Consider the following 11,454-nt stretch of genomic DNA (forward strand, 5'->3'; position numbering starts at 1 on the left):
TAAAAAAAAAAAAAAAAACAAGTACGAAGTTAATTACAACTCCGTACATCACAACACATATTTTTACATCACGTACAAATTTAACAACATAATATAAATATAATTTCACAACACAATATAAACATAACAACATAATTTAATTAATTTTATATTTAAAAAATAAATAAAACGAAGAAAATACCTTCGGGAATGCAACAAATTTCATGGCGTTAGTATGAATTTACATTAATACTTTTACCCTAAAAAACCACTTACCAGACACACCGAGATAGCTCGATCAACCTAGAGAAGAAGGTAGAAGGAGTATTAGATGATGAAATTAAGAGAAAATGGAAGTGACGGATGCTGGATTGAAGAAAAACGAAGGGGAGAAGTGCAGAGGTTGAATCTGCATGTAAACACGAAAATTTTGTAGTGAATGAAATAAGAACACATGTATAAAGTAGATTTGTATTGATGAATTTGTAGGAGTTACAATCTCTGTTTACAACTTTCCTCTGATTCAGTCTTCAAATTTGATGTAGATGGTGGATTGTTGATCCAAGGGTTGCGATGACTTGATCTTGGACGAACGATTGAATGATTGCTTCAAGTTTTGAGCTTGAAACAATGCGTGGATAGTCTTCACCTCAAGGCTTGTGTGACTTGCGGCAAAGGTGGTGTTGATGTGGGATTTTGTTAATTCAAGGGTCTTGGCAACTTGATCTTAAATCAAACGTCGTTACAAGTTTTTGAGCTTGCAACAAAATCTTGAAGGAATTAGCACAAATGCTTATTGATTCTTCAAGGGAATGCTTCGGCTTTAGTCGAAAGAAAGCTTCAGCTTTGGCTGTATGTTCTTCACAGAAAGCTTTGGCAGTGCATTAGTCTTCAAAGATTTGGCAGAGGTTCTCTTTTTGTGAGAATTTCAGCCCTTCGATGTAGAAATTGTCCACCTTGAATGTAGAAATTGTCGACCTTTATGCTTGTCTTGGGACCTTGTATTTATAGACTTCCAAAGCTATGCCTTTGGATGGATTTGACCTTGATTTGTCCATGGGAGAATTTAGGCATGTTTTGTGTCTTAATTTCAGCCACTTTCCCTTGCTTGACCAAAATCTATAGGGCTTGTTGCCTATTTTGTGAGCAATCTTCAATCCTTGCTTGTTTTTTAGAAGATGCTTTAGCTTTCTTTTCGGTTTTGGGAGCAATTTGGGCCCCTTGCCGATTTTAAAGAGATTTCTTCCCCTTTGCCACATTTTAGTAATGCTTTTAGCTTCATTTGCTTGATTTGTGCCATATGTCATTGATAACTTGTCCATTTGTGATGAGTCATATGCCACATGGAGCTTTGTGATACATCATTTCCATGCAACGGAATTTACATGTCTACACTGCAGTTCTGCCTTTACAACTGAATTCAAATTATAAAGTTAACTTTTGGACGAATGATTTTGCGCGACGAATACTGTGTTCGATGCAAATACACTTTGCGTGACTAATATATAATTGGTCACGCAAGTCTACATTTTTTTTAATTTTTTCGTTTACTTTATAATTTATTAATGTAAATAAGTTGCGCGATGAATACTATTTTGGTTGCGCAAAATGCATATTTTTTAATTTTTTTAATTTTTTTCCATTTTCTTTTTATCTAATGTAAATTTTAATTTTATCTAAATAAAAAACTCAAACCTAATTAAACATTACCAAATTAATTAACAACTAATTTATTATCCCAAATACATATTATAATTAATTTAAATATTAATAGTCATCCATATAACATAAATTTATTAATTAAAATCAAATATAAAGTCCTAAAATCTTATTTCATAAAAAAAAAATACAATTCAACTTCAATCCTCCTTTTCTGAGGCAGCAGCACATCAAACTTCCACTACCGGAAATGCTTCTTGAAAAGGTCATCCAAATACTTTCGCTGCTTCTCATCGGTTTCATCAACATCACAATGAACCTACATTAATGCCAATAACAATAAATTAGTAATTTAAAAAATAATACTTTTTAACAAAAATAATTATACATTATTTAATACAAACTTACTGATAACTCCCCTAGTATGGACTTCTTCAAATCCTCATACACCTTTTTCCAAGACTCAAACTCGGCAGAACATTCCCTCAACACCAAAACCCCAATATCAAACCTAAGTTTGGCGTACGCATTAGCCCTACTTTTGTCTTCAAAGTAGGACACTTGCTTACGTCAATACCCCTCTACTCGCAATACAACTTTTTTTTCGCAAGAGCTTTCTCCCGAATCAGCTGTTACCTTTGAAAATCTTTGAAAATTAGGGTTTTGAAATTGTGTTTATATAGCACTCGGAAAATTTTGCGCGACGAACCACTTCATCACGCAATTGCTTTATTCGTCGTGCAAAACGCGTCATACATGCGCACTAAATGGGAGTGGTTGAAGGCATCTAACTGTTTCTGTGAAACTTTGCGTGATGAATATGTGGAAATTTTCGTCGCGCAAACATTGGGCGGCAATTTTTTTTTTCCCTCATTTTCTTGCTCGACGACAATAAGTATTTGTCACGCCAAGTTTTCTTGTGTGACAAATAGTTTCATTGCATAATTTTTTTCCCTTTCCTGTCATTTTTGCGAGACAAATATGTTTGTTCGTCGTGCAAGTGCCTCTTATGCAACGAAAAATGTTTCATCGCGCAAAATCTCGTTGCGCAAGCTTTTTTTTCTACTAGTGAAGTTTCATTTTCTTTTATTCCAATCAGTAGTACTGACATACTAATAAAATGAATGTGCAAAGACTTGCAATTCAAATGATTAAGAGTATTTATAAGTTCTAAATTCGATTATTTATGAGTTTAAGTGACATTCAAGTCTTGAGCTCTAAGTATCATGTTACTTGATTTTTCTCCATTATCATAATCATTTGAGAACTGTTATTTATGAGATCTAAACTTAGAATTTCCTTAAATAAGATGATATGGAATAAATACTTACGGCATTACCAAATTAAGCTGTGTTTGTTGTTTGTTTAAAAAGCCTCTAGAATGCCCTCTTTGAAAATTGTATTCCGTAATATACAATAAAATCCACTGATTTTTCCACTAAAATAAATTTTGTTTGTTGAGTACGTTAGCAAAGATGTCTCCTAAAGAATATTCCTTCAACTAATGGCGATGGGATCTAATTAACAGTTGTAGAACACTGTGATATATAGTGTTAATAAAGTGCTATAATTCCTTTCAAAAAAAAAAATAAATAAATAAAGTGCTATAATTAGTCCTAAGTTTGTATGTGGGTGTGTGATATTCTAGTCAAATTTTTTTACTAACAAACACATAAAAACATGCCTTAAACGCGCATGCAAGCATGCACAAGGCTTATAAATAGTATATTAGTATAAGCTCAATCCCCTACCAAGAATAGTAATTATAACTTTATAATCTCCAAACATAAAACATAGGAAACTAAGTAAACAGAAGCAGCCAGAAAGGCCAATTTTGGGGATTAAGGCATATTAAAATGAAAATGGTACTACACATTATTTTAAGGGCATGGGTTCAGTTCCTGCAATCCTGGCAATGAGCAAAACTTAAAATATAAGCTTAAGATAATAATAGTTTTATGCAGCAAAAACTCCAAGCACTCCACAAAATAGAAATAACCAATTAGCATATGGGTAATATTATATAGAGGAAAATGATCTCATTCCAAACACATGCAATATAGTAATCATTGGTGGATTCAGAATTTTTTATCACATGAGGTCAAGATTTAAACATAATTTAAAACAATTTAAACAGAAATATCAATGAAAGTTAAACGATTTGAACCTTATAAATAACATGGAGAGGGGAACCGATTTGAACAATGCCTTCGCCTTGGTTAAAGATGGAGAGAGAGGAGATGAGAGTTGGGCGAACGAAGGTTTTAAATATCAATCTTCACAAAAATATCGATTCCTCAATTTACAAATATATTGACAGATAGTTTGATATCGACGAATATTTTGAGAAGATATTTGATAGGCATCCTCTCTCATTTCAAGGCCTTCAGATCTTTTTGAGACGTTTCGTTTGATAGATTTGAGAAATTTTTGGTTGGTCATTTCATCGAACACATGGTGTGCAGACGACCATGGGTCCCCAACCAGCTTTTTGACATCCATAGGCTTAACTAACCCACCTTGATCCACCCCTAACAGTAATGCTTATTTTGTTCAGCTGTGAATATTAATGTCACATTTTAATAAAAATCAATATAATCAATCATTTATATTCATAGTCTGACAATATATTAGTCTAATAAAAATAACATTTTTTTACTTATTACCAATCAGTAAGATTCTATTGCCAAAATTAGATAAATACTTATTACCCAAATTTGATAATTCAGGTTTGGTCTAACAACATAAGTATCTTATACTTTTACATAGTAAGTAAGACAACGTTTCTTTATTATAGAGTATTACTCTTATGGTAGAATAACGTTTTCAGATAAATACTTATGTCGTCTCATTGTGAATTAATATCAAACATTTCTATAAACATAACTATGACTAATGATTTAGATTCACAACTTTTCATGTTACATAAGCATTTATTATGTTACACACTGTCGTAAGAGAACTCATCCCCTTCAATTAATATAAAAAATATGGTTTATGGAGAAGGTCGTGTTTGATAGGTGGAGAAGATGGGAATGCAATTAGTGATATAAGTGTAGTATAGATGTGTATTGGGGAGAGCATGCTTGGAGAAGGGAAGTGAAGAGGAGGTGGAGGTGGTGGTGGAGGGTGGTGGATATGGGGAAGGGGAAGGAGCGCGTGAAAGAAATTGGAAGTGTTTCCTATCCATACAACAAGTGTGTCGAGTGAAGGACTGTCGATGGGGGCACAAGTTGATAGGTCATAACCCACTAATGTTGTTTATTCAATCATATATGCACAATGCTCCATATATTTATCCACCACCACCATTGCCTTCTGAACTTACCCATACTTTTCTTGTTTTCTCACATAAATATATGTAAATGTTAAAATGTCATAAATATACAATTAAATTAGTCAGTGATGCCCATCTTGAATGGTTTAAATAAATATACACACCCCTGTGGGATTGTCCATTTTTTGGCTTTTTCCTAGGTTAAAAAAAAATGGACGTTTGTCTGTGTCCTTAAAGTTGATTATCCTGAGATAAATAAATAGAATGGGCTCGGTATATTGTTGTTAATTAAATGAACACTAGTGGATGGCTTTTAACTTAGATTGTCTTTAATGTTTTAATATCTTTGCATTTTTTGCCTAATTTAGAGTATGAAACATTATTGGCTTACTATCTATGGATGTTTCATCTATTTGTTTATGTTAATAATAGATTAGTGTAAAGATATTCATGCCAAATGTTGAACCATTTTCAAATGATTCTTTGAAAATTAGAACATGTATTTGGCCAAAATTCCACAAGTTAATCAATAAATACTTGCAAGAAAAGTTTTAATAGAAAACTAAAATACTCTCTCAATCATATTTAAATCTTTCATAATTCTCATGCATCAAATACATTATTGAGATTTAGTGGTACAGATGATTGGACTTGAATGGATAAACTACTATTTTCAAGGTCTATTGAAGCTGAAGGATAAATAAAAATAATTTTTCCAACTTAATTAGTGATATTGGCCTTAAGAATTAATTTCCCTTGATAATGAGTTTAGGGATAATCGTTCTTGTCTAATTAGTTTCGCAGGTTAGTGATCCGAACATTATAGTCATTAATCTCGAAACATTCGAACTTAGTTCAACATCACTGTCAAGCACGAGTTTTAGATTCAAACCCAAAATCTATTTTGCTTTACAAGGGGCATTGTATTAAAGGAAAATTAAAGAAAAATAGCTTGAAAACTTTAAGTTTTAATGATAAAGACAAAATAAAGGATAAATTGAATAGTACCAGGATTGATTTTTTAGTGTAAAAATGTGATTTTTCGTTAAAGTGAATAGTACTATGAGTTTTTCGTTAAAGTTCACTTGTATTAACTATTAACTATTCTTCGATTGTGGTATAGCTGCATTTTTATTATAACATAAAAAAAGAGAAGTGTAAGAGTCGAACTTTAGTTGTGTATGTGTGCATACTCTACGACGTTGTAAGCTTCCAAGTTGTAACAAGTCAAACCCTTCAATCCTTGTGTATAAAAAATGAAGTAACCACTTCCCTTGTTCTATTTTACATTCAAGCATTAATTCCGGAAGAATAACAATATTATTTCATAAATATAAAACTGGGATAACTTAATTTACGCCCTAATTTATTTCTGATCACAATGGCACGAAACCAACAAGCGGTGTGTTAGGAGGGGGGGAAGGGGGGAGACTTAAAAAAGATAATGTTAGGGAGATTAAATTTTTTAAACTAAAATTATAAACCGAATGATATGATTGTTGATAATTGGATTATTACTTAAGTGTTGAATAACGTGCTTATTTTATATTGATAACACATTGTTTGGTTTGCATATTTAGTTTAAAATTTTGGTCACCAAATGAAAGAAAAGCAAGAAAAACACAAATAAAAACAGAGTGGTCCACGCGTGCCAATGCTTTGTAGTTGTGCACTTTTGTGAGTGTGTGTGTTTGCAAAGCGTGTGAACTTCAAGCGTGCTAAAGAGGCACTCATGTGCGGGGGGGTGCTTATAAATACGCATGTCGAGAAACGGCACCACCAACACAAAGTTGGGAAGTTCTGTAAGGTCAGAAGTAAAACAGAGACAGAGGAACTAGCAGAAAAAAGTTGTGTCTTAAATTATCCATTTGATTCTGAAAAGTAACATAAAAAGTTGAGTGGTTTGAGCGAGAAAGAATGGAGATTGAGAGTGAAATGAAGCAGCAATCCAGGTTTAGGAGGATTTGTGTGTTTTGTGGGAGCAGCCAAGGGAAGAAGAGCAGCTATCAGGATGCTGCCATTGAACTTGGCAAGGAACTGGTATAAAACAATGGCTTCTTCTTCTTTTCTTCTTTTGACAAACAATAGGATATCCATCTAAACTACGGGGTAGGGGGATTCGACTTGGGTACAGAGGGAGAGCACATTTGGGTTCAAATATAGTTTTCTGGTGGTTTTTTGACAGTTGGGTTCATGGAAAAATTTTAAATTTTTTGTTGTCATTTGAATTTGAATGTGATTTTTTAGGATGTTTTTGTTCTTGTTTCTTGTTTGTGTGAGATGGGTTTTGCTGGGAATTAGTTGGAGTTGCTAAAACTTGATCATCTTTATGTTTTTTTATATTTTTCATGTTAGCTTGTTCTGTTTTTTTGGGACAACCACATTATGATTGTAAATTGTTTGTCATTTGGGTCATGAGATTTTTACAGAAACTTTAGCAGAATGTATGCCAATGTAAATATTTCTCCCTCTCTCTCTAAACTTATAACTTGAACATTTTTGTTGAAGGTTTCAAGGAACATTGATCTGGTGTATGGAGGGGGAAGCATAGGACTGATGGGTTTGGTCTCACAAGCAGTTCATGATGGTGGTCGCCATGTCATTGGGTACTCTTATTATATCAAAGCTCAGATGATAATTAAAGACTAAACAAAGAGATTAAGAAAGAATTATGGTTGGTTTAGTCCTGCATTACATACTGATTTTGTCATGTTATTGTCTCACCCTGCAGAGTTATTCCGAAGACGCTCATGCCTCGAGAGGTATGTCTCCTCCGCCCACATAAAAGTCCTTCAACTTTTCTGGTTGCAAAGAATACAATATATATATATATATATATATATATATATATATATATAGTATACCATAGTTTTATTGGGATTTAGATTAAGGCTTAGTTCTTTCTTTTTAATCACTTGCTTTCTCTTTTTCTTCTGTGGGAATGATGTGAGCACTTTTAGCTACTGTTTTCTGGTTTATTTTGTTTTGCTCCCTTTCGCGTTTTGTTTTTTGCTTTTGGGTTTTGTTATTCTCTGTTTGGTTCCCTAGAATTCCGTTTCTTCTTCAATGGATGCTTGGTTGGGGAGGCTTATCCATGACACACTTGAGTAGTTGGCACTACCCCACTAACGCTAATAATAATATCCCACAGCTTGCTGATTCTTTTGAGTTTCAATACACTTGAGATATCTTATACTCCGGACTGTTAGATCATTGGTCAAAGATATAATTATCAAGATCTAATGGTCATATCACATGAAGTATCATATACTCCGGATGTCATGCTCACTTGTGCTATAAAGTAATTGTTCTTCTTGTGTTCTTCTGTCTTGGCATTTTCTATATATCGAACTTTAGTTATTTTTCCATCTCAGAAATATTGTCTGGGGTTCAAAATTTTGTATTAATTTCATCGTTTCTGCAACTCTCATCATTGCTTTGGTGCACAAACCTCCAAATTTCTCTCTCTCTCTCTCTCTCTCTCTCTCTCTCTCTCTCTCTCTCTTCTTTCTCTCTAAAATTTGTTGTGTGCATTGATGCCATTTTGCAGTTAACTGGTGAGACTGTGGGGGAAGTGAAGGCAGTTGCAGGCATGCATCAAAGAAAGGCAGAGATGGCTAAGCACTCAGATGCTTTTATTGCCTTACCCGGTTAGTATAAGTCCTCAACCTCTCTCTCTCTCTCTCTCTCTCTCTCTCTCTCTCTCTCTCTCTCATACACCAGAATTTTTAAACAAATAAAAAAATATGGTACTTCCATGGCTTTAATTTACCAACTTTAGCATGCAAGTCCGCTTTTTGATTCTTGTGAGTAGTATTGAGATGAAAATTCTAAAACACAACAATGTATACCACATATAATTACTCTTTTAATCTTTAAATGTACCATGTTTATTTTTCTTTTTTACAATATAAAATAATAACGTTATTGATGAATGTGCACATATAACAAAATATACTATCGTAGAAAAACTCGTATTCAAACTTAAATATCGCTCCCCAATAAGCTAAATTGGAAATAAATGGAAGTTCTTGATCCATCCTCACCTGAGTGCACGACAAAACACAGTAGCATAATGATTTGGGCAAGAAAAAAATTAAAATAGTCTTGATAATTTACGGTTGAAACAGTCTTTTTTGATGGTCTGAATGCACTCATATTGGATAATGTTGTGATTGTGAATGTGTGAATGTGTGAATTTGTAAACTACGACAAATTCCTCAAGCTTGTGACACAACACCCAAGAAACACCATGATTACTCAGAGAGCAACCCCTCAAAGAGTCCCCAGTGCATGACACATCAACATCTTGCACTGAATATTATAGGTTTTCTGAGGAATTGTGCTTTTGCTTGTGTGGTTTAATATCCTGTTTTGCCAAATATAGTCTTTAGCTGTAAATATTGACCACACCAATTGTTTCACTAATTGGCTCTGTCAACCAGCACCTGCACCTGACAGGGAATATGATGCTTAACACTTTCACTCATTAAGTTTAACATCCCATCATTTTTTTTTTCACTTTTCCTCTCTAAAAACTCCAAGTATTTTTGTTTGTATGAAGACCCATTATTGCCTTGCTTGGGTTGGCCATGACCATCATAAGGAGTTGATAGTAAAAGTGTAACTATTCATATTCCATAGTCAAAGTACATTTCACCAAGGTTGAAAGTCCAGATGGAACAGTCAGTATTTTCAGTCTCTTTTTACCTTCCACCCCAAGAAATTATATTAACAGCATAGTCATTGTCCTTATTCCACTACTAGTTGTCTTGTTTTGCCTCTCAGATGTGGCGAGAATCGTAACTATGCCAGTTGTATATTTCATTGTGTTTATCACTTCGTTACGTACGTCATAACTTAATAACTACAATATAAGACATGAAGTATTAAGCTTGGACTGTAAACTTTGTACTGCAAATACTTATTTAATTTTTCATTGTAGGTGGTTATGGAACTCTGGAAGAGTTACTTGAAGTTATAACCTGGGCTCAGCTTGGAATTCATGACAAGCCGGTAATTTCCTTTTTTCTGCATTTTTATTACCAGTTGAGGGTAAAAACTCATGAACTTTTAGGCTTAATCCACCTTTGTTCCTGTCTGTGCAGGTGGGATTGCTGAATGTTGATGGATACTACAATTCCTTACTATCGTTCATCGATAAGGCCGTGGAAGAGGGATTTGTTAGCCCGAGCGCACGCCACATAATTATATCAGCACCAACAGCCAAGGAGCTGGTGAAGAAGCTGGAGGTAATTTCAAACATTGTATAGTACTCTAATCTAAGGGAGAGAGAGCGATTTGAACTCTGATGCAGGGGACCGGCGCTTTTCCCTAAGTTGAAAATTTGTTTGATGTTTAGTTACTTTTGGCGCTACAGGATTATGTCCCATGTCATGAAAGAGTTGCTTCAAAGTTGAATTGGGAGATGGAGCAGCTTGGCTACACACAAGAATATGACATCTCAAGGTGATACTTGCTTGGCAGCATTCAAGCACAAGTGCACTAAAGCTTGTTGGAATTTTGGAAGTTGAAGAAGCTAATTTTTAGAACTCTAAATTTGTAATATGGGGATTTTTTTTTTCATCTTTTATTTTTGTTTTTCCCTTGTAAATTATTGGAATTGACCTCACTATGTGAAGCTTCAATATTCTCTCTGTGGAAATTTCCTGCCCCTTTTATAACTTGTAAGTAACTAAGGCTTTTGTGAACCTTCCCATATATTAACGAATTTATACCTTTATTGTTCTGCACATACGCTTTGTTTTAACTTGTCATGTCTTATCATAAGCGGCCTGAAACTCAAGTGATGATTAACAATATTTACCTCCGCATTCGAGGTATTTTGTTTGACTCTCCTCTCATAGTATCACTTGTATCAACGAATTGAGCATATGGGTTAACAATTATTTAGGATTGTATCAATCACATGATCAAGTGTTTTAAGGACATATACCTTTACGTACGAGGTATTGTGTTCGATGTAGTACAGAGCTGGACAGCAAAATTTAGATAGTTTAGCAAAAGCGAAAACACAGAAAACTTAAACAAAAAGAAAAATATAAAATAATCTAGAATCACTCCAGGGGCATCACACCCGTTCTTGGCCTCTCACCAAGAATTTTGGCATCTCACCAAAATAATCTCATCGCATGATAAGAATTCCAGTCTCTAGAAAACTAAACTTTTCTATTCATAAACTCTTCATTGTTTTTAATCTGAATTACAACTGGGTATTTATAAGGACGTAAACCTAAAGGACATAGGAAAGTAAACTTATTCTAGGAAAGAAATCCTAATCTAAATCTAAAACTCTTTTAGAAGTACTTTTAAAATAACTAAAAACGGTTTTTATAAAATTCATTTTGGATCCTAAAAGCACTTTAAGTGCTTGTTGGAAGAAGCACCAGATATGTGCTTTCTACCGGAAACACTTAAAGCGTTTTTTTAAGAATTCACTTAGATTTTTACTAAGAATTGGTTTTAAAAGTATCTTCACCAAAAACGCTTTAAGTTATTTTAAAAACATTTTCAAACAA

General features: G+C 33.8%; 1 protein-coding gene and 1 long non-coding RNA gene across 2 annotated transcripts; one reads left to right on the forward strand and one right to left on the reverse strand.

Annotated features, from left to right (window-relative positions):
- Positions 1 to 1,708: 1,708 nt before the first annotated feature.
- On the reverse strand, positions 1,709 to 3,984 carry LOC126592435 (uncharacterized). The gene is made up of 2 exons (XR_007612643.1): positions 3,806 to 3,984; positions 1,709 to 1,957 (listed from the first exon to the last, which is right to left on the reverse strand). It is a non-coding gene; the product is annotated as an uncharacterized LOC126592435 (long non-coding RNA).
- Positions 3,985 to 6,702: 2,718 nt separating this feature from the next.
- LOC126592428 (cytokinin riboside 5'-monophosphate phosphoribohydrolase LOG3) lies at positions 6,703 to 10,668 on the forward strand. The gene is made up of 7 exons (XM_050258114.1): positions 6,703 to 6,955; positions 7,424 to 7,521; positions 7,647 to 7,677; positions 8,466 to 8,565; positions 9,861 to 9,931; positions 10,024 to 10,167; positions 10,296 to 10,668. The coding sequence occupies exons 1-7, from the start codon at positions 6,833 to 6,835 to the stop codon at positions 10,386 to 10,388; spliced, it is 660 nt and encodes a 219-aa protein (XP_050114071.1). The 5' UTR covers positions 6,703 to 6,832; the 3' UTR covers positions 10,389 to 10,668.
- Positions 10,669 to 11,454: the final 786 nt, after the last annotated feature.

This window comes from Malus sylvestris, chromosome 12, assembly GCF_916048215.2.
Source record: "Malus sylvestris chromosome 12, drMalSylv7.2, whole genome shotgun sequence".
NCBI lineage: Eukaryota > Viridiplantae > Streptophyta > Magnoliopsida > Rosales > Rosaceae > Malus > Malus sylvestris.

Excerpts from the sequence above, each read along its gene's own strand:
- LOC126592428 (XM_050258114.1), top strand. The coding sequence starts at position 6,833 with ATGGAGATTGAGAGTGAAATGAAGCAGCAATCCAGGTTTAGGAGGATT. Across the intron at positions 7,522-7,646 it reads GGTGGTCGCCATGTCATTGG|AGTTATTCCGAAGACGCTCA; the intron begins GTACTCTTATTA and ends CTCACCCTGCAG. Across the intron at positions 7,678-8,465 it reads AGACGCTCATGCCTCGAGAG|TTAACTGGTGAGACTGTGGG; the intron begins GTATGTCTCCTC and ends GCCATTTTGCAG.